The following is a 26,061-nucleotide window of genomic DNA, read 5'->3' as shown; positions in this document are numbered from 1 at the left end:
CATGCGATAGTTGAGTATTGGCGTAACTTTGGGCATAATTTCGTCATCGTGGCTTGCTTTAGTATAACTGCCCTTCTAAGGCAGGTGAAATTTGGTTACCACAACGAGCAATCTTAATGTTTCAAGATCGATTACATTTTTTTAAGGAGCATTTCCTTTTAACTTGTGCGCAGTGTTTGTTCTCTAACGTAGTTAATAATCTGCATGTACATTTTTTTTTTGGTTATTACAAACCGTATTCTACACTAAGAGAGAGAGGGAGAGGAATATTTTAAACTCGAATTGCAGTGGGTCGACAAGTAAGGCCGTAAGAGTCCTAACTATCAGGGTATTTCACCACTTTTGTGCACATACTCTTAAACCCAAACCTTTTTTCTACTTGGAAAAACTGAACAACATTTGTTTATTTATTTTTCCTTTTCCTTCTTATTATTAGTAAAATTTGTTAAACAGAGGGCGGGTGGGAAATTTCTGGGTGATATGGCCTTTTTTGCTTCACGGAGAAGTGGCGGTGCCTCGCACGTGAGCATTGATGAATAGCTAAGCTCGGCTAGTCCTTCTCTATTTTCATTTAAAATGAAAATCTTCTTAACTGTAAGTGGAAATTTTAATCACGCGTCTCGTAATAAAATGTGCCTAGACACATGCAATTCGATATTTTACAAATGAAAATAAATGTGTTTTGTAGGTTTATTTAGCTACAGTAACAGGTTTACAACCAAGATCAATGGATTTCTTCACAGCATCCGATACTAACTGCGTTTTTCTGCTGATATCGGGCCATTTACTCTCCGGACGATTTCCAAATTTCCTAATGTTCTCAGCATTCCTTGCAAACTCTTGAACCATCAATGCCTCTTGCGGCAGCTCAGAAGTGACGGTAACTTCTTCCGGTTTTACATTCCACCCAATGTGGAGTTCCACAAATGTTGCCCCGGATGCGTAGTCAAATGAAGCCGAATTCTCTTGGTATGGAATAATGTAGTCATTGCAATGCAGCGAACCATTAGATCCAGTCATAGCCAAGTCCATGGACGTGTGGGAGAGGAAAGAGCAGTGAATTGTGGCGACGGTTTTGTCTGCGGGTTCCCAATGAAATGATGCAGAGCAAGACAAGATGACCCCTGCAGAGTTTCTTATGACATCAGGTAGAGCATTCACCACAGTTGGTAATTTGTAGTCCTTTGCCCACAAGATGGCCCCAATACAGTACCAGCCTACGGCCCCAAGTGCACCGAGAGCATCCAAGTTCGGTTTCACTCTGATGTTGCTCTCCAAGAAATCCTGGGTTCCTGGCATTGTTGACGTGCTACGGATCTTAAAAGCACAATAACATGTTAAAACACACAAACAAACATATAGACATTGCAGGTAGACCAGTTGTGTTCCTAATATTAATCAATTGTCAGTAAGCAAAGAAAGTTCGAATTCCTCTCGGATTAATTCAGCACTCTCTCTCTTTTTCCTCTTTCCAGAAGTTACGTAGGCACTTGTATGTGCCTCTACCAATGTTGTTGAGGAGTACCATTCTTATGCGTTGAAGGGCACACGTTCTTTTGTTCATTCTGTTCTTAAAAGAAACTATTTTCACAGATCAATGAGACAGGAGCAAATTTTGAGATTACTAACCTCTTCTAAGAGACATTTTCTTCTCTCTACCATTTAGAAAATTAATCATTGCATCGTGATCGAGGACCGATTTGCTATACCAGAAATGGTCTCAAACATTTTAGTGTTTCTTTTCGTTCATAGTTTAATTGGGAAACTCTGAAAATTATCCCACTTTTGTACATGTTAAAGACTTGTAGCCCATTTCTCGACCTTTAGAATTTGACCAACTCAAGGGGGTTCGAGCACTGCTCGATACTACCTCCAATGAAGCTAAAATCATTAATGTGTTACAAAACAAATGGCAGCTTTCCAAACTTTGTAGTTTGTTTTGTTGAGCGTATGAATCCCACATCGAGAAAGGAAGGTCTTATCTAATAGTTTGAAGCCGACTCCCTTCTATTGTCAATTCGTTTTAAGATGGACGATCACTTAGTTTTTCGTTTGCCACTAAAAAGTAAATATAAAATTGTCAATCAATCCCTACAGAATGACAGAATATGAAGCCAGAAATATACTTACAATGTCAGTTTGACCAAAAAGCTTGGGATCAAAGATCAAGTCCTTCAGTTTTGCAGTCCTTGGATGATGCAGCCACATGCTCCCATCCATGAACTGCACACCGTTGGATTCGCACGCTTCCAGTATCCGATCAAGCTCTCCCACATCAAGAGCCGTTGGTTTTTCCAAAAGCAAATGTTTCTTCTTCCGGGCAGCCAACACCGCATATTGCAGGTGAAGACTTGTGGGCAGGGGCATGTACACCGCATCTACACATGGGTCGTCGAGCAGCTGCTCGTAGCTTCCGTAGATCTTGACGGCTCCGGAGAGTCCATTGTGGGCTGCGAATTTCCGGGCTTTGTCAGTCGAACGGCTAGCGATGGCGTAGAGGGTGGCGTTGGGTGCTAGCTTTATGGCTCGAGCTACTTTTCTGGCTATGTCGGCGCATCCTGTTATGCCGAAACGTATTGCTGCTGGACTTTCTGCCATTTTTTTCGATTTTTGGCTTCTGAGAGTTGAGAGACTCTTGATTTGGGTGGTGGTTGTTGCCTTTGTTTTAGAAGTGCCACTATTGTTGGTCGAAATTACTTCAAGACCTCTGCTATTTCCTTTTTTTGGTTGTCCAAAAGTAAATTTTGGTAGACTAGCCACCAACAAGATTTTTTTATTTTTTTATTTATTTTAATCAAACAATAGGTTTTGTTAGATATGTTACTGACGGGATTTGAATACACGCCATAATGTAAGGACTTAACACATTTTCACTATTATGGTAAATGACCATTTCCTACTTTTGCTATTTCATTTGTTTTCTATTTGATGTTCAACATTGTTTCGGCCCAATCCGACAGGATTATTAAACAAGTTAATTCTTCCTATTGTAGGATTAAACTCAATCGATAAATGACTGCGATTTTCTCGGACCCTGAGTTTAGGAGAACAAGACTCATGTTGTTGTACAAACATTTATACTGAAAGTTATGGTTTAATGTTTCAACGTTGTTTTCATCTAAATATATATATATATATTTTCACATTTACATTAGGACCACTCGAGATTAATATCTTGGATCCGCCACTGTTTATGGGAGCTGCAAATGTTGACAACAGTGAGAAAAACGGAGAGGATGAGTCGTCAGCTAAAAAACAAGCTTCTTTTTTAAAGGATCAACTGGTGACAAGTCACGGTAGTCCACCCTTTTAGGAGGACAAACTCACAAAGGCATTTCAATCTTTCCTTGACCACCATCAGGTAATTCACCAACACCAATCAAACATAGGATGAACCATGTAGAATATAAACTTGGAATTTATCCTAAACGCTAGGCCAACCTGTAGTTGTTAACCGAAAAAAAGTTGTTGACCTACTAAAGTTTGATAGTGTTTTCGGGCCTTTTGGGGATTGGGGTTCAAACCCCATCAATGCCTTCTATGCATTTTCACCATTTAATGGACTCAGTACACAGTAATGAAGCCCCGCCCAAAAACGGGCCTAGTTCAATGACAAGATATGCAAAGCCCGTTCATCTCTTTTCACCAAATAAAAGGTATTTTTGTTATGAGAAAAGCAGTCTGATTTCAATGCTATGTACTTATGCAGCACAAAGTGTTACGTGTATTTTAATTATTAAAATTTAATTTTCAGTACTAAAAAAAGTCTTTTACTTTCATCTCATTATTTACTCTTTATATCACTCACTACTAATTACAAATGAAGAAAAATTGTGAAAAAATATTAGGTTTATGATAAAAGTAAGGGTGTGCTATCCACACACCATATTTTACTTCTCACATACCCTTTCATAATTTATGTATGTTGATCTTCTTTAATTCATTCGATCCGACAATCTAAAATTAAAAAAAGTATGTGAGAAGTAAAATGAGATGTGTGGATATCACATGACTAAAAGTAGTAGCATTGAAATACATACAAAGCCCTAAATGCTGAAAAGACAATAGGGTTAAGTAATTTGTTGATAGACAAATGTCAACCTCTCAACAAAGTATGATGTGAAAGCTCAGTCACACATCCACATTAATCGCCCTTTTACTCCCTCCCACACAAATTACAGCCTAAGGTTCCAGTCTTGCCTCATTTTCACAGCCACCTAGTTACTAGGTCCAAGTCCAACCAAGCCAAGTAAAAAAAAAAACATCTGAAATTTTTACAACGAATTAAAAACGAGAGATGTTTTTTTTATTGATTATAACAGTTAAATTATATATCATTATATAAGAATAAAATAATATATATTATTTTTTATTTATATTATGATACTTAATATACGAATTTGTATTTTAAGTGTAGTGAGAATCTCTCATTAAAAACAAGGTAAAAAACAAGTCTTCTGTATACAATACTATTTCACACTAGTACAGTAGAGAAAGACCTGACAAGATAAATCCATGCATGAAAACATGCATTATCATACGGTCATCATACCCTCATGATACAAACGCTTTCTTTCTTTTCCACTTTTTTGTGTTAGAAAGGAGTGGAAAAGTAAAAGTTGAAAGAGCTTTGAAAAATCTTTCTAATGAGTTGTGAACACAATTTGGTACATCAAATATAATAATATAATCAATTAAAAATTTTAAAAAATATATTTTAACTATTTATATTATAAAAATTGATGTATCGTACTGTGTTTTTATACATTAAAAATGTGTCGTTGGTTTTGAAACTGTATCTATTATTTTATAAAAAAATTTACTTTTATTTATGTCAAAGGATGATCAATCATAAAGCAATCGATTACAAAATCATTTCCTGACCTCTCGCTTTCACATTGGACCATCTTTTGTGTTCTGCCGAAAAAGTCATGTGTCCTTCTGCCCCTTCACATTTATTATCTCTTTTTCGGGAAATGGGCCTTCGTTACCACCATTCCCTTTTCTCTCTTCTTTTATTTATTCATTCATTAGTCAACTTCATAAACGTTGAATGTTGTTCTTCACTTGATTACAAGAAGAGAGATGCTAGAGAGACGCTTTTAAAAGTAGGTTTTTTTTGTGAAGTTTTTGTCACTTTATATTAGTAGCAGAATGTTTTATAATTTTATTAAAAAAATTGACGTTAAAATGTGAAGTTGTAGAGAAACTATAAAGTCTAATTTTTAAAAGAATTCCTTAGCATTTCTCTTATAAGAAAACTATTCTTACCAAGCCAATTAAATTATGAATTTCTAAATTACTTGACCAGAAAAAGTAAGGAACCCTAATTTTTATGCAACTTGTGGTTTTCATGCTTATACAACCTGTAAATTGAGAAATATATGCTAAGGAAAAGTGAGGTTTTTTGCGCAATGCTTTGTAATGGTGACACAATAATTAACGTTAAATTGTGGTGACTGATAGTCCATAGAAAGTTCGACTTTGAGAGTCTTTTTAGGGCTAGTTTGGAATTGTTGTGCTTTTAAAAAAAAAAAACTGCATGTGCTTTTCTATGAGAATAAACAACTATAAAATAAAGTTGTTCAGTGTTTGGTAAATTTTTTTTATTTTTTTGTAAAAGTGCTTCTAAAAAAAATATTGTCTGAATGTTTAGTAAACTTTTATATAAATTGTTGTAAATATGTTAAATGACTAAAAAAAATGGTATTTAATGGGATAAAAGAATTATCAAGTTAAAATGTAGGGGCAAAGATGTGGGGTATAGTTTCTATTTGAAAATGTGGGGTATACTTTCAAATAGAAAGTATACCCCACATGATATTTAATGGGATATAAGAATTTCATGAAATAGGCACTAATCACTATGCTTTGAAAAAAAAAGTATTTTTTTAGAAGCATGGTAAACTCTGCTTCTACTTTTCTATGTTTTTCTAAAATGGTTTTTTATAAAAAGCATGGTATTGTTGTGCTTTTCTACTCGTCAATGACATGATTTGAACCTAATGATTTTCACTTAAAACTATAAAAGAATGTCACTGAAGTATAATACTAAATTGCATCTAGTTAAGAAGAAAAGAAAACTAACTTTCAATCACTTTTTCCCAAGAATAAACCATCTCGACTACTACAGTTATTAACTTAAAAAAAAAAAAAAAAAAGTAAAGAACATCTCCGTTCCTTAACGAAAACTTTTTATTTTTATTTCTGTAAACCCAATGTTTAGACTGCATCAAAAAGTTCCCAGTTGAATACAAAGCAAACTTAAAATAGCTTGACAACTATACTTGAAGGGGCTTCTCCTTTTCAACTTTATCAATTTGTAGTAAAGAAATAACTGAAGGTGTGAAAGGACACACCTACCTTCCATGTAAGCTTCTTAATACTTGCTTCCTTCGGTATCCTTATATTTTACTCACATGTAGATAAACAAAAGATTAACGGCCAATATCATTCCATGGTTTATGCCACTTATAATGGTATTTGTCGATATGCAGCCTATGAAGTGCACCCAGTTACAGTATTCACACCTAAACTTTACAACCACTACGTCCAAAGTCTAGTGCCTAAGATTGAATTATTAAATAAAGAAGTGAAGTCAGTTTCTGAATTTTCCCAATGCTAAAGGTACAAGATGAACTAATAATGAAAAAAACGTAATCTTTAAGGTCGTCGTACCATTTTGTAGAGATTGAAAGAGGATAAGTCTCCTACATGAATCATGATTAATCCATCTGATAATCTGATTCCTTTATAAAAAAAAATAAAAAATAAAAAAACTACATTTATACATGTTATACTTCGAAGGAAGTTGAAGTTTTCACCGTGCAACTAGTTAGCAAAGGGGAAGCCACAAGGGGAGCGTCTAAGTACTGGTTTGGTACTGACGTGTTTTTATAAAAAGTGGGTATAAAAAAAGGCTAAGCTAAAAAACAATGTTTGGTGAACACTTAAAAACAGCTTATTTTCACAGTTTTTGGTAAAAAAAAAAAAAAAAAGCTAAAAACGTGAAGCAGCAAAAATGAGTTTATTCTTACAACACAGTAGAAACAGTGTTTTTTCAAAGCACAGTAATACCAAACTAACCCTAAATGGGTTTAAACTAAAGAAGCAAGTGAACGTGTGTGAAAAAGAAAGTGAGAATTTGGAGGTTGGTAGGGTTTGTGGTGTCGGGTTATGGCATGATAATTTACAGTGCATTCTTTGCGTTTACGTGGTGGTCTTTCACCTTCAATACATTCGCTCGTCAATGGGAGGAACCACAAGGGGACCCCTATACCTCCACCCCCAAGTTTCTTTATTCGTATCCTCACATCACATTAAAGTGAACTTTCACATCTCTCTCTGAATTAAAGCATGCTTAATCCGTTAACCAACTTCATACTTACATACATACATACATACATACATAAGCATGCATATTACTATACATACGCATGCATATTACTATAGAGTATAAAGATTATGCATGTAACTAATTAATTTGCCATATCTTAATAATAGTTCGACTGTAAGTGAGATAAGGCACTGACTCTCCGTCTAATCTGAACTTAGTTGGCTCTCCCTTCTCAAGTTAATAGATTTTGTATTTGTATATGTTCAAATTTAATTTTGAATATTTTATTCTCAAGGCATGACTCTTCTCACTGACTAGACTTTTAATGAAATAAAAACTGACATAAATCTCACAAATATGTAAATATTGAGTGGTTGAGCGGTATGTTTCTAGGTCTCATAGGATATAAAAATGGTAATATATAGTTGTGGTTATTTTTAAAATAATTTTTTACACAAGTGAAAATTACTACCCCCGCATGGGCAAGCATTATTATGACATCTCAACCCGTGAACGGAGGGAAATCAACTTGGACCTAAGGATTTTGTGCTATTAGATGATTTTATTTTGTCTTATTTTTTTTAGGATACTTTGGATGCGGTCCCTAATCTTTAACATTCTTAAAACCTTAATAGTATTCAAAGTTTGATCAAGGTCCCTTGACTTTGTACACATCATTATATTACTATTAATATTTATACTTTTATAGTTTTGACATTAATTGTTTGATATTTTATGAGATTTATAATTGTCACATCCCGGCCCGGGCCACCACCACATCCCGAGCCCGGCTCCGCCGTAGCACGATATTGTCCACTTTGGGCCCCTACCATACCCTCACGGTTTTGTTTCTGGGAAAGCCTTGATTTTGGTCGGGGTGTGTCAATAATCCTATAAATTTAAAATCCCTCGTTATAATACTATTAGAAATGATTACAATAAAAAAAAATTCAAACATTTTGATTGAATAAATGGATAATACTATGTAAAAATAAGAAATAATAAATGGCAAAAGAATGTATCCATAGTGTTAAAAAAAATCGGTACATGTCACATATAACGAAGTGGTACATTAATAAAGAAGAATGGGTACATTATAAATAAATTAGGGTACAGATAAAAGACTAAAAATTATGAGTACTGAATTTTTAAAAATATAGGTGCTAAAAGAAATTAATACATGGGTACAAAATAAAACTAAAAAGAAAATACTACAAATTAAAAAAAATGTTGCAAATTAAAAGTGGGTACAAACTAAAAATATAAATATATGATACAAAGTTTAGGCATAAAACATAAATATACCATATGTAATTTTTCTATCATTGATTAAAGTATACAATGTCACGTGACGGTACACACATGAGTACAAACACAAATAAGACTTTAAAAAATATGGGCACAAAAAGAAACTAATATATGGGTACATGTGACATCCCGTCCCGGAAATATCGAAACGTACGTATGAAATTACAATTTTACCCCTAGTGTGCTTTCGTCACGTTTTGGTTGTTTGGTGTGTTGTGGCATATGTTTGGAACCTCACACACTCCCACACACACACAGACACTATCCTTCTCTCTCTCCTTCTGTCTTCTCTCTCTCCCCCGAGTCCTCTATCCTTCTTCTTCTTCCTAAAACGTACGGACCAACACACACACCCACTCGAATGTTCACAGATCGAGGAAACCAAGGACACATTTGAGCTCGTGAGGTCGAGGGGAACACAACCATATCATTTTCAGGTGAGAAACACATCGTTTTCATGTCGATTCGACGATGTCCGTTTTGAGTACTGTTCATGCAAATTTAATCTAGCTTGTTTTTGGGATTTTGAAGCTTATAGTTGTGTTTGTGAGGTTCCCAGGAGCTTGGGAGTAGCTCGTTGGGTGAATTTGGACTTCAGGATCGTTGGATGTGGAGTTGGCCGAGTTTTGAAGATTTGGACAGGTATAATCTCGTAATTTTAGGCCTTAAAACTTGTTGGGACATGTTCTACTAGCTCTAGGGTTGATTTTGGTGTAAGAAACGTGGAAAAAGGTGGAAAAACAAGCGAGAAATCGTGATTTGCAGGTTTTCCGGCGACGGCGCCGGCGACGGCGATGGCGACGGCGCCGGCGACGGCGACGGCGACGGCGCCGGCGTCGGGGACTGATCGGAGAAGAAAGGAGAATATTCCGTTAAGTTTAACGGAATATTCCTAACGGCAGTGACGGCGTCAGTTAGGTTTAACGGAATATTCCGTCAGTTTAACGGAATATTCCTGACGGCGTCTGTTGACACCGTCAGTGTGCCTGGCACGTGGCCGCGCGTGGGGGCGCGTGGGTCCGTGCCTATTCTGGCGCGTGGGGGCGCGTGAGAGGTCCAAAAATTATTTTAAAAATATGGTTGTGATCCTGAGGTTGTGTAGAGCACGTGGGTATATTCATTTGTCCATTTTGAGCAGCGTATGAGAAGTTATTACGAGAAGTTGGTTATGTGCTTTAAAGTTAACGTTTTTATAGTTATTTCGCATATAGGTGACACGTACCCCGAGGACGAGCGTGGTCACGCGAGGCAGGGGGGCTACGACCCTTCCACGTATCAGTGAGTGGGCTTTTGTTTTCCGTATATACCTATATACTATATTTTCCCAGAAATTGAATAAATGTCTATTAGTTTATGCCATGCATTATTTCATCATTATTCGTGCATTGATGGTTATATTAGTAGTTGCATATATTTATACATATGCATATTGGGTGTTGTGGACGCACAGGTAAGTGCCAGGTAAGTGGTATTCATATTTACATTCAGCAGTAGTTTGAGATGATTAGAGAGCTCATAACCTGCACCCCCCGGTGTTAGTGCTCCCGCCCAGAGTAGGGCACAGTCCTTCACGTGATGTTCACCTCCCGCACCACACGCTCAGCTTGGATCCAAGTTAGGTGCACAGTCCTGTCGTACAGACCACTATAAGTGGTTCCGACTCGTAGGTGACCCTCGATTATTCGCACAGTCTTCATGTGATCGTAGCACTAGAGCGTACATATGTTTTACACCCAGGCCTGTCGTACAGACCACTTTAGGTGGTTCCGACTCGTGGGCAGGTTCAGTTATTGATTGTGAGATTTGAGCTCTATGTGCAGCCGTACAGGTCACGTTAGGTGACTCCGGCTGCCAGATTATTTGATATTGATATGTTTATACCTGGGCACTTGCATATCGTTATGAGATTTCGGCATGGCATATTATCGAGCATGATTGACATACCTGTAAGCATGTTTGGCATACCTATACATACGTATATATGTTTATTTATCTGGGAAGTATACAGGTTTTACGGCGAGGGGATATAAAGTATTTCTATAAATGGTTTTCGAAAGATTTGTTTTTGCCCACTCACGCTTTTGTTTTGCGCCCCTCCAGGTTCTAGTTGCTTAGTTGTTGCGGTGGTTTCCCCAGAGGGCTTTCCGGTGTTTCTGACAGACACTCACTATTGTAGGGTCACCTTCGGGTGTACTATTGTCGTCGTTTTAGTTTGGGCTGCTATAGACCTGCTCTGAAATTGTATCTCACTTACTAGCACTTGTTTTAGTACTTTGTATGCTAGTCTTATTTTATTCGTACTTTACATTAATACTTTATTAGCTTCCGCACGTGCACATGGCTACGTCACCTTGGTGTGACGGCCAGCACGCTCCGATCTCGGTCGGGGTGTGTCAGTACAAATTAAAAATAAAATGAAAATTGGTACAAATTAAAAAATATTTGCAAATTAAAAATAGGTACAAACTAAAAATAAAAATATATGATAAAAAATTTAGCCCTAAATATAAATATACTAATTGTAACATTTTTAACACTAAAGGAATATATTAAAAAATAAAAATATTTTATTATTCAATTAATTAATGATGTTATTAATACCCAAGGATCTTGATAAAAAATTCAAAATGAATAGGATTTTAATTAATAGAGTAACAAAAAGAAGGATGTGAACCTAATTTCCCCTTTTTTTTTTTTAAATTTAAGTTGACCCCCTTTGGTATATTTTCTGGCTCTACCACTCCCTCCCTCCCTCTCGCACCAAATGGGAGTTACTAGGGCCGACCTTGGCCTAGTGCCAGTAGGGTGATCGTCCGGACCTAAAAAACATGGGGGCACCAAAATTATTAGAGTGGTATATTCATATTTGGTTGCAGAAGAGCATAAATTTATAAAATTTGGCTAAATGATCAAGAAGTTTGACAAGAAAATGGTGGTTTATGCTCCTTAAAATTAAGGATGATGTTGTGGGTTTGAAACCCTACATGTGTTTTTTTATTTTCCAATTTTTATGAATTTCTTTCCATAAATGTATAAATTCACAAAATTTGGTCATATAATCAAGAAGTTTGACCATAATTGGTGGTTTCCACTATTTAAAATTAATGGGGAGGTGGTTGGAAATGATATGTTTGTTTTTTTTTCTTTCCAATTTTTTACAAATTTCTATTGTATTATTATTTTTTACCTCCGATTCGATTTATAACTACTGGTTATTAGCTATGTGGGTTGCAATTTTTAGATGTTCATTCCAATTCATGTCTAACCTTCAATAAAGAGGAATGCTATGTAGACAAATTGTTAGACCAAATTTGCAAACCATATGACATGTCACAAATAAAAAATAAGCACGTACGTTAATCAACACTTAAATAATAATCCAATTATCAACAACCACATCATATTATTTACAAAATTTGATTTAAAAATTTGGTCTCCCTAGCTTTAGCTTTCAATAAATTACTGTATGTATGCCTTTACCAATACTAGCCTATTAGGTTTAATCCCATATTGACAAGGTTAGTTAATAAAGTACCTCAAGATTTGATAAAAATAATTTAAAAGTTCAAATAAAAGGAAGATAAAACCCATCATCTATCTACTTGTACACCTGGGGTTTTTTTTGTTTTTTTGTGTTTATAAATTATTGAATTTGAACAACATTATTGCTTAGCCTATTGTGAGGCTAATCCTACGCCCTCCTCCTTAGTGTAGATAATATCTATTAAAAAAATTCATTGAATTTAAAGTGTTTTTCTAAGTATAATTTTACCGAAATCTTCCTTGTGAAACCAACTTTTCTTATAGGAGTTACTCAAGAGCTCAGTTCCTCGTTCGGTTTTCATTTGTTTAGTTTTTCAGTAGCAGATTAAAAAAAGGGAGCTTTGATTTCAATCCAGTCAACCGAATGAATTGTGGAAAACACTACATATAACTTTTTAGTTCATTAATGTTTAGATTTAGGCCCTAATCTTCTATTTTATATTTTAATGTCCATTTTGCCCTAAATTAAATTATAAAAATAAAACCGATGCCCCCCTTTTATGCATCATTTACTTCTTAATGTAAAATTTGAAATTTGAGTCCTTCACAACCGTAAAAAATACAAAATAAACAAGCTCAAAAAAAAAAAAAAGTAATAATAATGACCGATTCATGGAAAAGTAAACCCTACCTAACCAATATACAGTGAATAATTTAGAAGAAAATTACCTATTGCGAGAAACTACACTCCAATTATAGCATATCTATTGAGGGGGTACTATACAAATTGATATGAAAAAAAAAAAAATAGAAGACAAATAAGTACAAAAAAAAAAAAATTAATGACCTATTTATACAAAAAAATTAAACTAGAAAAATTGCACTTCTAGACCAGAGGTTTATTGTTGTTCAACAACGAGAAAACGATACCTATTGGATAACCTTGGTAAAGCAAAAGGAAAGGGAGGAAAGAGACCACCACAAAAAATAAAATAAATAAATAAATAAATAAATATAAATAAAAATTTGTACCGGGAACAACATAGATATACAAAAGATTAGTAGTATACCTATATGTTCATATGTGTAGAGATGGAATAGGAGAAAGAATGAACAGAGGGCCACCACTTGTTGCTTGCGTTGGAGAAGACAACCAATTAGGGAAGCAAATATTATATAAATTTTAATTTTCAGATATTAACTCATTTGGCATTAAACTCCATTGAATTACAGACCTAAAATTATGGAATTTCCTCCTAAGGGTAAATCCAGTTTGTAGGAATCGGTTGAAAATATTGGAGGGCACAATGGGTATTACAATATAGAGGAAAATTGGATTAATAAACGTAGGCTGCCTCATCACCGCAAGGAAAATTTGCTTACGTGTAATATTCGTCAAAGAAATTTTGTTTTTTGAGGAATTTTATTAAAGTTGAAGACCTCTAATACAACCGTTGCCCATACAATCAAATCTAAAGGCCTCCATGGCTGACAATGGCATATAATAATATTAGAAATAAGGGTTTTTAACAAAGAGTCCCACATGAGCTATAGCGTCTGCTAAAATTAGCTTCGCTGAATATATTGCTTCTAACTAATATTCTCGAAATTAGACGCCAGCCACTTGATATCTTCAATGATTGGTTTAAGATGCCAAGGAGGAACCCAATTACCTTGCACCACTTGGATGACCAGCCTTGAGTCCCCTTCTACCATTAAATTCTTTATACCTTTCTGATTGACGAACAAAAGTCCTTCCTTCAAAGCGTTAGCCTTCTCAATAGAAATAGTGACTCCATCAAGATTAATCGTACCATCACCAACTGGTTGTCCCTCCTTATTTTTTAAAACAAAAGCAGCTGCAGCTTTATCCAAACTGACTGATCCATCAAAGTTCAGTTTCATACAACGTTAGGGGGAGGAAGCCATCTGATGGGTTGCATATTAGTATGATCACCCTTGGAAGTCTTCTTGCAATTGGCCTTAAAGTATGATAAGCCAACACTTGCAGCAACGGCTAAACTCCTAGCTGGAATAGGATTTAAACTTCCAAAAACTTTGCTATTTCTAATTCCAAATCTGCCAACAGTTGAGAACAACTTTGCTTAATTCACTCAACTCCTTTCCCTCACCAGAATTAAAGAGTTTCCAACCAATCTATTACATTATTTACATGAATCGAATTATTTTTCCAAGGACTTACAAGAGAAAGGTTCCGAATCTCCATAGCGTGTTGACAGTCGAGAAACAAATGATTTTGGTTTTCCTCATCAATACCACATATAGGGCAAAGTTTGTCATTAGTCAAGAGAAAAATTTCATTAATCCAAAACCAAAGCTTATTATCCAATACAGCTTACGTGGAATATAGGTCAAAGGAAATCTAAAATATAAAATTTTATGGGTTTTTTCATGAATACGCTGATACTTTTGGGTTGACATCAAATATTCTAAATAAAAAAGATTTCTTAGTTGATCTTAAATTTGTGATTTTTCATCTTTCGGTAAAAAATAATTTTTTTTTGTTCAAAATTTCTTAGGCTACGTTTAGGTGAGGGATTTCCAAGTAATGGCAAGCCAAATTATAAAAAAAGAAAAAAAAAAAAAGAAAAGAAATGCACCATATGGTCATTACGAAGACGTATAAGTAAGATTAGCAATCTCTCTTTGGAATGTGTCATTTACAAATCAAGTTTAAGTGGGATTCAACTGTCATCAAACTAGCATTCACGTAAGTGAAACAAGGAATTTATTTTTATTTTTATTTTTTTGCAATTACAAGCGATATTATACACTTATTTATACGAAAAGAAGGGAGAGAGTTTAAACTCGAGACGCAGTGAGTTTAAGAAAAATGTGACAAGGCAATTCACCACTTAAAAAAAAAATATATTAACTTACTGTTAGACTTTTATATCATGCATATTCAAGGTTCTAAAAGACGCTACACGCTAGTTTAGCAACTGGTTGAGGCCTAGCGCAGCGCCTAGGCGGTTAGGTGAGATCTAGGCGGGGGCATGGATGGACAAGGCGGATTTAAGTAAATTTATTATATATGGTATAGATAAGTGCCTGTTTATACTTAAAAAAACACATAATTGTCTTGGCATACATAATTGCAAAATAAAATGATATATAGATTATAAAGTATTAGAACATATTGAAACAACAAGCATATAATGAGTGTTCATCCAATTATTCAACAAATCTCTTACATTTTATTGACAAAATAAAATGCAAAAAGAAAGTTATTGATTTTCTATTTAAGTGAGAGTTGTGACCTAGACGGTTGGGCGGGTTTAGGTGGGCTAGGTGGACACTTAAAGCGGGTCTAGGTACACTTTCTTAATTTTCAAATGCCTAGGAACTAATTGGGACGGTGGTTAGATGCCTAACACTTAGGCGGGAATTTTTAGAACAACGTATATATCCATTATAATCTTAAAGGATTAGTAACTTTACATGACTGACCTAAAACAAGAGAAATACAAAAAAGTAAAACATAACAAATCCTAGGTTGCCACACTTACTGGTCATGAGATTTTGGATCCGAAGTTGAAGATAATTCAGAAGTTTTGTTTTATAGAAAATAATAATGTTGAGTAAAATGTTTTATTACCAGACAAATCTGGACCCCTTCCAGCCTTAGAACGATCACATTCTCACTTAATAGCTTTACTTCTTCGTTAAAATTATGCTACTGTTTCTTTTACATTGTCGAGTGAGCAAAAATATACAAACAGACAAAATAAAACTATGCTCCATGATTTGTCACTTAATACTACGGTCTAGTGATATTTCTCTTCATTTGTAAGTGAGAGGTATTAGGTTCGATTCTTGCCAAATGCGAGTTTGAACCACATTATTTCTATCCCATTATGAGGCTAAACCCACCATCTCCCTTTTAATGTAGATAATATCGTGTGTTCAAAAAAAAAAAAAAAAAAAAAAAAACTATGCTACATGACCTTAATGACGTAATTAGAATGTCTTTTTTATTTCTTCAATTTCTTTTTAATAGTACGTATTTCGGTCTGAAACGCTAAGGTAACTTGCTTATTTAGTGTTTGCGCTAAGGGCTAGGATTGCTTTCTTAATGACTCTAACTGGAGACTTTGTACCTTGTCTCTTTCAGTATCGGTATGCCTTCGATGATTACTGCTTCTTAGTAATCCGGATATTTAGTAGTTTGAATATTACAAATAAAAATTTAATGAATCGTGCAACAATTTTTTTTTGACGTAGCATGATAGAAAGAATGGCTCAGATTGAACGGCTCAGATTGAATGGGACCAAAGGTAATCGAACGGCTCAGATTGAATGGGGAATGAGCATCATTTGTATGGTATAGGAGGAGCTGTACCAAACAAGAAGCATAACGGTACACAGGCTATTCCATATTCTCCACCATATATTCTTGTCAAACCGGCAGCCAATAAATGTGATACATATGGGAAATCTTCTGCTCAGATAATGATAACCTTATGATGAATGGGGGGAATTTCTTAGACATTCAAAATGTTAAACAGAACAATCCTTCCCAAGGACAACCTTAAACCATATGTACATCAAATTTTATAAATTGATATCTGTAACAAGGAAAAATGTTCTGTATTAACAAAAAAAGTGTTTCAGTTTTGAGTAATTTTTTTTTTCCTTGTCTTATAAATAACTAGAATATTTTAAAATCGTTTATTAACTAGCTTTTAATTTTCTAGAAGAATCAACTTTTGATATTTCTTTCAATATAGAGAAATTTAGTTTATTTATTTATTGGATTTGTCGTTTGTCACCTTTATATGTTGTTTCCAGCAACATCACGACGAATCGTCATAAAACTAATAAGCAAAATGGTAAGGGGGTTTTTGGATTATCTGTCATCTCACAGTTTATTGTTAATTTCTACATTAATATTATAAAATATTATGCTAAAAGCATGAGACGACAGATAATTCATAAAGAGTCCTACCTTTGAGAAAGTTCTCTTAACATTTCTCTACTAACAAATGGTCGCTCACCTCCATTAGACCGATCTATAGACGTCCTAATTCTTCGTATCAATAACCTACTGCTACAAACTTAAAAATTCCGTCTCTGTCATAATTGAGAAGTCATCCTACATCTAACGACTGGTTTCCCTCATTGGGTTGTGCGATTATTCTAGTCTGCGGGAAATCGACCGTTCTCGAGTATATATTGCTTCTTTTGACTACAATACCAATATCAGCAAACCAATTGTCTTAGAAGGTTGCAACCCAAAGTAACTCCTTAGACCATCTTAAAAAAAAGTCAAATTAAAAAAGTCATATTACAATTAATGACTGATGTAGCAATATAAAATCTTATGTCAAATTTTTTACTTCTCCAATCGAATTGTCAAATGTTATTTTATTATTTAAAGAGAGCTTTAAATGGTTGTAATTATTAAGAAAATATTGAAATTGTTGTAGCCTATTTTATCTGACTAAGGGGAGAGGGCAGGCGGCAAGGGTAGAGAGAGAGGAGAAATCTGTTTTTAGAATTGTAGGGGAATGTGTGTGTTGAGGATATGTTATCATCCCTATGCAGTGCCTTTATTTATAGTAATAAGAGGGAGAAGAATCCATCATCCCCAAGGAATACAAGTCCATATAGGAAAGAATAACTAGAATAAAATCTAATACAAGATTTACACAATCACACTTAAACTAGGAAAGTTCATAACACTCCCCCTTAAGTGTGTAAATACTCAAGGTAGATTCAGCATCATGTAGAAGTTGAAGTCGACTCGTCGGCACTGAATATGGGAACAAAGCTTATTCTCAATAAGGTAGGAACTTTCATAAAGAAGTAATTCTAACTTAAAAGCCCTAAGGGCATGGCAAAAACCCAAGTAGGGACAAAATCCATAGTCTAAGGAAAAATGCAAAATCAAAAGAAACGTTTATAGGACGTCATCAGGGATATGACCAACGCCTCGTTAAAACCTAGTTAGGTATCAAAAACCCAGTGGGAAAAATGCTCCTAATCGTAGGGAAAAATAGTACATTAAGATCAAGCAAGTATACTTCAGGATACCCCCCTGAGTTTGACATAATTCCAAAAAGAAATATCAATGTTACAACTCAGAAAGTTTAAGCATACCAATTCCTTGAACAAGCTTTTGAAACGTTGCCTTCTGTAGTAATTCGGTGAAGAGATCGGCCAGATTGTCTGGTGAATGGATTTGCGTGACTTTAATCTTCTGATGCTCTTGTTGTTGATGTGAGAAGAAGAACTTCGACACAATATGCTTGGTGTTGTCTCCTTTGATGTAACCCTTCTTGAGCTGTTCGATGTATGCTGCATTGTCTTCAAAGATCATCGTCGAGGCATTGGTAAAGATCTCATGATCTTCGAATATGGCCCACAACTGCTCTCAACCAAAAGTATTCCCGAGTTGCTTCATGTAAGGCTATAATTTTAGCATGGTTAGATGACGTGGCAACTAAGGTTTGTTTAGTTGACCTCCAAGAGATTGCGGTGCCTCCAACAGTAAAGACATAACCCGTTTGAGAACGCGCCTTGTGCGGATCAGATAAGTATCTTGCGTTAGTATAACCAACAAGGCAATAATCGACTTGAGAAGTGGGGGGTGCAACATCACTCGAGGATCCGTAGGGATAGAACAAGCCCAAATCTGTAGTATCCTTAAGGTAACGAAATATGTCTTTCACGCCAGTCTAATGTCTACGTGTTGGTGCATTACTATATCTTGCCAAAAGATTAACAACGAAAGAGATGTCGGGTCTAATGCATTGAGCTAAGTACAATAAAGCGCTTATTGCACTTAGGTAAGGAACCTCAGGCTCCAAAATCTCTTCATCATCCTCATTCGGACGGAAGGAATATCGTTTTGCATCTAGCGATTGAATGACCATAGGAGTACTTGAAGGCTTCGCTTTATCCTGGTTAAACCGGCGCAACACATTCTGGGTGTAGTTTGTTTGATGTACTAAGATTCTATCCGAACAGTGCTCTATCTTAACACCGAGACAATATCGAGTCTTACCTAGATCTTTCATCTTAAATTCTGACTTCAGGTGTGTGGCAGTTCTTGCGAGCTCTTCAAGAGTTCTGATAAGATTCAAGTCATCAACATATACTGCAACAATCGTAAAACCGGAATGTGGCTTCTTGATGAACACATAAGGGCATAGTTCGTTGTTCACATATCCCTGACTAGTCAAATACTCACTCGGACGATTATACAACATTCTTTCGGATTGCTTCAAACTGTAAAGTAACAGCCTCAGCCGAATTAAGACTATGTTCCGGGATTTGGAAATATTTGATCCAGTCAATGTAAGTCCTTCGAGAACTTTCATATAAAGTTCCATATCAAGATCCCCATAGAGATACGTAGGTACTACGTCCATCAGCTGCATGCTCAGTTTTTCAGAAACCACCATATTGATAACGTAGCGAAAAGTAATCACATCCATAACGGGTGAATAAGTTTCATTATAGTCAATCCTGGGGTGTTGTGAGAAGCCTTACGCAACAAGACGAGCATTGTAACGCATAATTTCGTTCTTCTCGTTACGCTTCCGAACGAAAACCCATTTGCATCCAACGGGCTTCACATGTGGAGGAGTAGGAGCTACAGGTCTAAACACTGTACGTTTCGCAAGTGAATCGAGTTCAACTTGGATTGCTTGTTTCCAGTTTGACCAATCAGTTCTACATTAACATTCATCAACAGAACGGGGTTCAATATCATTGCTTAACATGATCTCAGTAGCTACTGTATATGCAAATCATCGACGATCATCTTATTTCTACACCATACATCATCCAAGCTAGCATAATAAATCGAAATCTCACGATTCTCGGGAGGAGGATTCGTCTCTTCAAGGACACTACCGTAATCTAGAATTTCCTTATAAGTTAGATAGAATAAGTAGGCGACAATCGGATTCACGGTAGGTTCTTCAGGGGCTTGTCCTGTGGGTTTTCTTTTTTAAGGGTGTGAATCTTTTGAACGAAGAAGTATGCCATGCTTTTGTGTAGGGGCAGATGATTGGTTAACCGCTAATGTACGTGGATCACCTAGGTTGGCATCCCGAGCCTCTAAGAGGGAAGTCCATCGTACATTTGGTACATCCATCTTTATAGGCGCATTCGCAGCTGGAATATGTGATCTTGTCACTCGCGATAGATCAGTGAAAAAATCTGGCATGCTCTAAGCTAAGCTCTGGAGATCTAATATGCGTTGCACTTTAATTTTAGACTGAGCGGTGTAGGGATCTAAATGAGACAAAATGGTAGTCGTCCACGATAATTCGAGTTGTTCTTCAGGAACGTTGACGTTCTTATCTTCCCGCTAACGATGGGAATACTGTCTTATAGAAGTGACAATTCGTAAAATGAGCGGTAAACAGATTGCCTGTCAAAGATTCTAAGTAACAAATGATCGAAGGAGAATCATATTTGACATAGATTCCCATCCTTTGTTGAGGCTCCATTTTTGTATGTAAAGGCGGCGAGATCGGCACATAGACCGCACATCCAAAATCGTGCAGATGCGATATGTCGGGTTCGTATCCAGTAACCAACTGAAGGGCACTGTATGGTTGGGTTGCAATAGGCTTCAAGTGGACCAACATGGCTATGTGCAATATTGCATAGCCCCAAGCAACGATCAGAAGCTTGGTACATATGACCAACAATCGAGTAATCATTTGTAAGCGCTTAATTAATGCCTCTGCCAAGTTCTGGGTATGAGCATGAGGTACTTGATGTTCAACTTCAACCTCAACCGACATGCAATAGTCATCAAAAGTTTTGATGTGAATTCTCCAGCGTTATCTAATCGAATAGATTTGATTGGATAATCAGGGTAGTGAGCCCTGAGCTTGATAACTTAAGGCAACAGTTTGGAAAATGTAACATTCCTTGTGGACAACAAGTCCACGTGTGACCAATGTGTGGAAGCATCAACCAAAACCATAAAATATCCAAATGCTCCACATGGAGGATGAATCGGTCCACAAATGTCCCCCTGAATCCTTTGTAGAAAAATGGGAGGATTCAAACGAATCTTGTCATAAGAATTCTTAGTAATAAGCCCATATAACATGTTTGACATGCGATCCCTTGAATCGAACCTAAACTTCGGGTTTCTGGATGCTCATATGATGATTTGAGGATACGATGCATCGCTATTCATCTAGGATGTCCTAAATGATCATGCCAAAGTGTAATTTCATGCGTGGTCCCAGAGGTAGAGCCGGCCACATAGTGGCTTTCTATAGGACGTATGGTCGTAGTATACAGACCACGTAGGATACGCTTGATCTTCTCTAGAATACGGTCTTGGCCATATTCCTAGGAAGTCATGTACAGAAATTCAATTCCGTTTTCTATATGGGTTTCAGCGTGGTAATTATTATCTCTATTGTCCTTAAAGCTCAACAACGTTCTTCCGGAACGTGAAGAATAGAGTGCCTCATCAATGGTCAAAATTGTATCATTGGACAACATTATACGTGCCTTACCGTATCCTCTAATCAGGTTGGATAAGCCTGATAGGGTTGTCAAAGGTGCATTCTTAGGTATGAAGTTAGTGAAATAGACGTGTTCACGCAAAACGGTGTGCGTGGTCACACTATATGCCAGACAACTAACTTTCCCACTAGTTATACCTAGAATGAAAAGTTAATTTGAAACGGTCATATGCATAAAAGTTATAAAAAACAAATATCCATTCAAAATAATTTAAAGTATTCAAGGACAAAAATTAATTAAAACTTAATATCCAATAAACAAATCACCAACAAATAATCCAAACATAAAGGAAAATTGTTCAAAATTAACCAAAAAACAAGGAGGGAGTTCGGCCACTACTGTGGAATTTGGCCCCGTTATCTTATTTCAACTAAAAAATAAGTCTATGTCTAAGTTTCTAATCTTTGTGATAGCCTCTGGAAAGTTAGAAACCTCCATCTTCAAACTTTCCAGTTCGTCCATTTGCATAAAGTTTGATTCAAACTTCTTACGACGAGAATCATATTCAACTACAACCTTCTGGAGAGCTCGGTAAACATAAAACCAATGGTCCTTTGAGTCACAGTGATAGCATATATCCGCATCCATGGTTTCAGGTGCTTTGCCCTTATTCTTGAAGTTGGGGGCCTTAGGAACAAGGTTTGGGTGCTTCGGGACTTTATTTCCTCCCTTAAATGGGCCTTGATTATGATGACCTTGGCGGGATAGATTCTGGTTGCCCTTACCAGACCTCTTTTAGTGTTTTAGGCGTTGGTTTGTGCTACAATGTGCTTCAGGCACAACAATTGCCCCAGTAGATCGAGCTTGATGATTCTTCATCAACAGTTGGTTCTGCTTTTCAGCGAGAAGCAAAATAGAGATCAAATCAGAGAACTTAGTGAACTTATGAGCTCTATATTGTTGTTGTAGGATAATATTCATACCACAGAAGGTCGAATAGGTCTTTTCGAGGAGATCCTCTTCGGTCAAAGTCTCATTACAAAACTCGAGCATTGATCAGATTCAACAAACTTCATAATTATATTCATTCACAGACTTAAAGTCTTGGAAGCATAAATGCTGCCAGTCATGTCATGCTTCAGAAAAGAAGATGTCATTTTGGTGATCAAATGGATTAGCCAAAGCGACCCATAATGCTTGTGGATCCTCCTCAACAAGATATTCAGTTTGCAGTGCATCATGAATATGTCTTCGGATGGAGATCATGGTAGTGGCTTTCTTAGCTTCACCAACAGGGCTGTCCATCTCATCTTCAATGGCGGGACGTAAATTCTTTGCAGTGAGATGAAGCTTCACATCTTGGACCCGCTTGAGGTAGTTCCTTTCAAAGACCTCCAAAGTGGTAAAGTCGAGTTTGTTCAAATTTGACATGTTCCTATCACATAATACAGGACAAGATGTGATTAATGTAATGGAGAAGGAAAAATCAATCCATTCATATATCAGTAGAACATTCAGGTTCTAAATATACATGTATTGGTTAAAATTCGCATGAAAAAACTTCGGGTTTTCATGGGTGATGTTTTTAATGAAAACTTCAGGTTTTCAAACAAGGCTTGTTTATTGAAACATGAGGTTTCAAAATAATGATGAACTTCAGGTTCATATGTTCCTGCAGACAAACGCAAATATATATACAGAAATATGCAACAAGAAAATATGCAAATAGAACTTCAGGGTTAGAATTATAATTGAATTAATTATTTGGACTTCGGGCCAAAAGTAAAGTGTGGGTGAAAAAAATAAAACCCAAATTGTCTAAAAATTTTAAACAATTGAAGCTTGGCGCCTATAAATATAAGGCCAAAGCCCATGAGTGGGCTGAGCAGATATGTGCCGTAAGGTCCAGGCTTAGATTGGGCTGGATTGATTGTAGATGGGCTGCAGGCCCAAATGCAAAAGAAAGAAAAGAAGAAAAGGCTGGATCTAGAATAAGAGCCCATGAAAAAGTATGATCTGGTGTGGTGTGAACAGTGAAGTCAGTGGAGGACGTGATCCAGTATGTCGCAGCGTATGGGAAACCATAGCCCTCGGGAGTCCATATTGGTATATCTCTCCATTAGGCTTCAAAAGGAACATCGAAGCCCAAAAGGCTGGTATGTAGACCAAACCAAACCCACATGGGCTCAGGTAAGAACCAAAGCATCCTAACGTTTGCTGGATAAGGTCGCCAGAGGACTGCTACTGTTGATGGCTGTGTTCTGGGTAAATTTTGGTCGAGGGAAGTACGGGTTCGACCTGTAACCCTATATTGAACGAAGAAAATTCGATTTCTCAACGTTTGGATGTGAAAACCATAGGGATTCGAATTGAAATCCTTGAAAACCTAATGAAATTTGACGGGAATTTCAATGATTATTGTTGGAGATGATGAATTTGTCCTAAAAATCACAACTTCAGGTTGTGGTTTTCGATGGAAGTCAGCGTTGGTGCCGTGACTGGGTTGCGGGCAAGTGAAGGTTTTTGGAGATGATGCCATGAACGTCTTGTGTTGGTTTTCATGGAGAAAGAGAGAGAGAGAGAGAGAGAGAGATAGAGAGAGAGAGATGTTGGTTCTCAGCTAATGGCTTAGCTTAGCTTAGCCACATAGGCTGCGGGCCTAGGCGAGTCGAGGTTGTGGGTTTGAAGAACCCTAGTGCTGCCGATTTCAGTTTGTTTCTTTTTATTTCAATCCATATTCAATTCAATTCAAATGTTTTAATGCATGTACATATATTTGATGCAATTCATGGCAATATCAAATTCACATAATTCAACAATTATGAATATAATGCATACACAATTTATGTAGAATTTAAACTTCAAAAAATGTAAAGTTGGGTCATGCATTATGGTGAATGTTCAGACTATCAGGACTACAAAAATATCGAGATAAAAATCGTTGTTTTGGAAGAACCTGATTGCCTGATGATATGGAGGAACTGGTTTGATGCAGAAAAAGCTTCAACGTCATATTCTTAGGAGTGTGATGATAACGTGTTGTAGCTTATTTTTTTTTACTAAGGGGAGAGGGTCGTGGCAAGGGTAGAGAGAGGAGATATGTGTTTGTAGAATCGTAAGGGAATGTGTGTGTTGAGGATATGTTATCCCTTCTACGTAGGGCTTTTATTTATAATAATAAGAGGGAGAATAAATCCTTCATCCCCAAGGAATACAAGTCCATATAGGAAAGAATAATAGAATCAAATCTAATCTAGGATTACACAATCGCACTTAAACTAGGAAAGTTCATAACAGAAACAAAATTTTTATTGGTTGAAATGTTAATGGAATAAGGAACCCGCCATTAAAACGAATTAAAAATAAATTTGACATTAATGTCAAATTTGACATCAAATCACAAAGCCTTCAAAACCAGTCAACAAATAACACTTCAGTTGAAGAGACTTTTGATACAAAATATGCACAACGGCATTCCATCTAGGATTTTGACATTTCATTTGAAGATGTTGTTATACTAGATTAAGGACTTATATTTAACTGATTTGTTTTTTTTTTTTTTTTTTTTTTTTTGAGAGAATCCTACATATGGTTCATAGTAAAAAAATATCTCCTCACATAAAATTTTAAATCCAAAATCAAGTACTCTTCTAACAAATCATGTTTTTGCTCAAATAATTGCTATAATTACATCACTGACACAAAATGTTCATAATGACAGTTTTAAATTGTCATTTGGTATAAAAAAAAATTGTTGGTTAAGTTCGTGTCATCCTATAGCTTAGTAGACGATGGTAGATTGGACACTTTTTGTTGCGTCCGATAAAGTGAAAGAAGAGAGAGACTTTACTTATAAAACAAATTGGGGGTAGGGAGCTCATTTAAGTGTGAACAGTATGAAGTCAGGAATTATTTGCAGAGGGGCGAAAATTAAAAGAATAAAATGTCCCAAAAAATTTAGACAACCAAATCCTTTTAGACAATAGACAGTATTAATGTCATTCATGATTTACCAATATCAAGAGCTTTCTTAATTTGTTCTTTTATTTTCTCTCTAAATGCGTCATGAGGCTAACATGATGATCCAATAATATTAACCAAACTACTAGCTGTTATGAAGAATGTGACAACATCCTCATTTCCTTTTGCTACAACCATAAAGTTAGTTGAAGTTGGTGTGCAAAACAATGAACATTAAATGCTTGAGTATGTTAGTTCAAAATCTTGGTTTTAAGACTATTTAGCTCACCTCTTATATTACTAGCTCTATCATAGCCTTGTCCTCGTAACTTGGACGTACTCAAATTTGCTGAGCAAACAATCTCTTAATGACATGTTCAAGTTTGCTACTAGTTTTGGAGACATGTTGAAGACCTAAAAACTTGTCAATTACTTTTGTTCACATAACGAATAACACCATCATTTTCTCTTTAGTTGAATCATCATGTTATTCATCAATCAAAAGT

At 36.0% G+C, this 26,061-nt stretch overlaps 1 protein-coding gene across 1 annotated transcript; it reads right to left on the bottom strand.

Moving 5' to 3' along the window:
* Positions 1-623: 623 nt before the first annotated feature.
* LOC137740315 (putative oxidoreductase At4g09670) lies at positions 624-2,678 on the bottom strand. Its single transcript, XM_068480176.2, has 2 exons — positions 2,131-2,678; positions 624-1,317 (listed from the first exon to the last, which is right to left on the bottom strand). Exons 1-2 carry the CDS (start codon positions 2,596-2,598, stop codon positions 691-693), a joined length of 1,095 nt encoding a protein of 364 aa, XP_068336277.2. The 5' UTR covers positions 2,599-2,678; the 3' UTR covers positions 624-690.
* Positions 2,679-26,061: the final 23,383 nt, after the last annotated feature.

The sequence above is a fragment of the Pyrus communis genome, chromosome 9 (assembly GCF_041283825.1).
Source record: "Pyrus communis isolate YQ-2024b chromosome 9, ASM4128382v1, whole genome shotgun sequence".
In the NCBI taxonomy this organism is placed as follows: domain Eukaryota; kingdom Viridiplantae; phylum Streptophyta; class Magnoliopsida; order Rosales; family Rosaceae; genus Pyrus; species Pyrus communis.
This window is presented reverse-complemented; position numbering and strand designations above follow the sequence as displayed.

What these genes read in the sequence shown, in the direction of transcription:
- LOC137740315 (XM_068480176.2), bottom strand. Translation starts at nt 2,598, where the DNA reads ATGGCAGAAAGTCCAGCAGCAATACGTTTCGGCATAACAGGATGCGCC. An exon ending in TTTTTGGTCAAACTGACATT is followed by an intron (nt 1,318 to 2,130) that starts GTAAGTATATTT and finishes TGTGCTTTTAAG; the next exon opens with ATCCGTAGCACGTCAACAAT.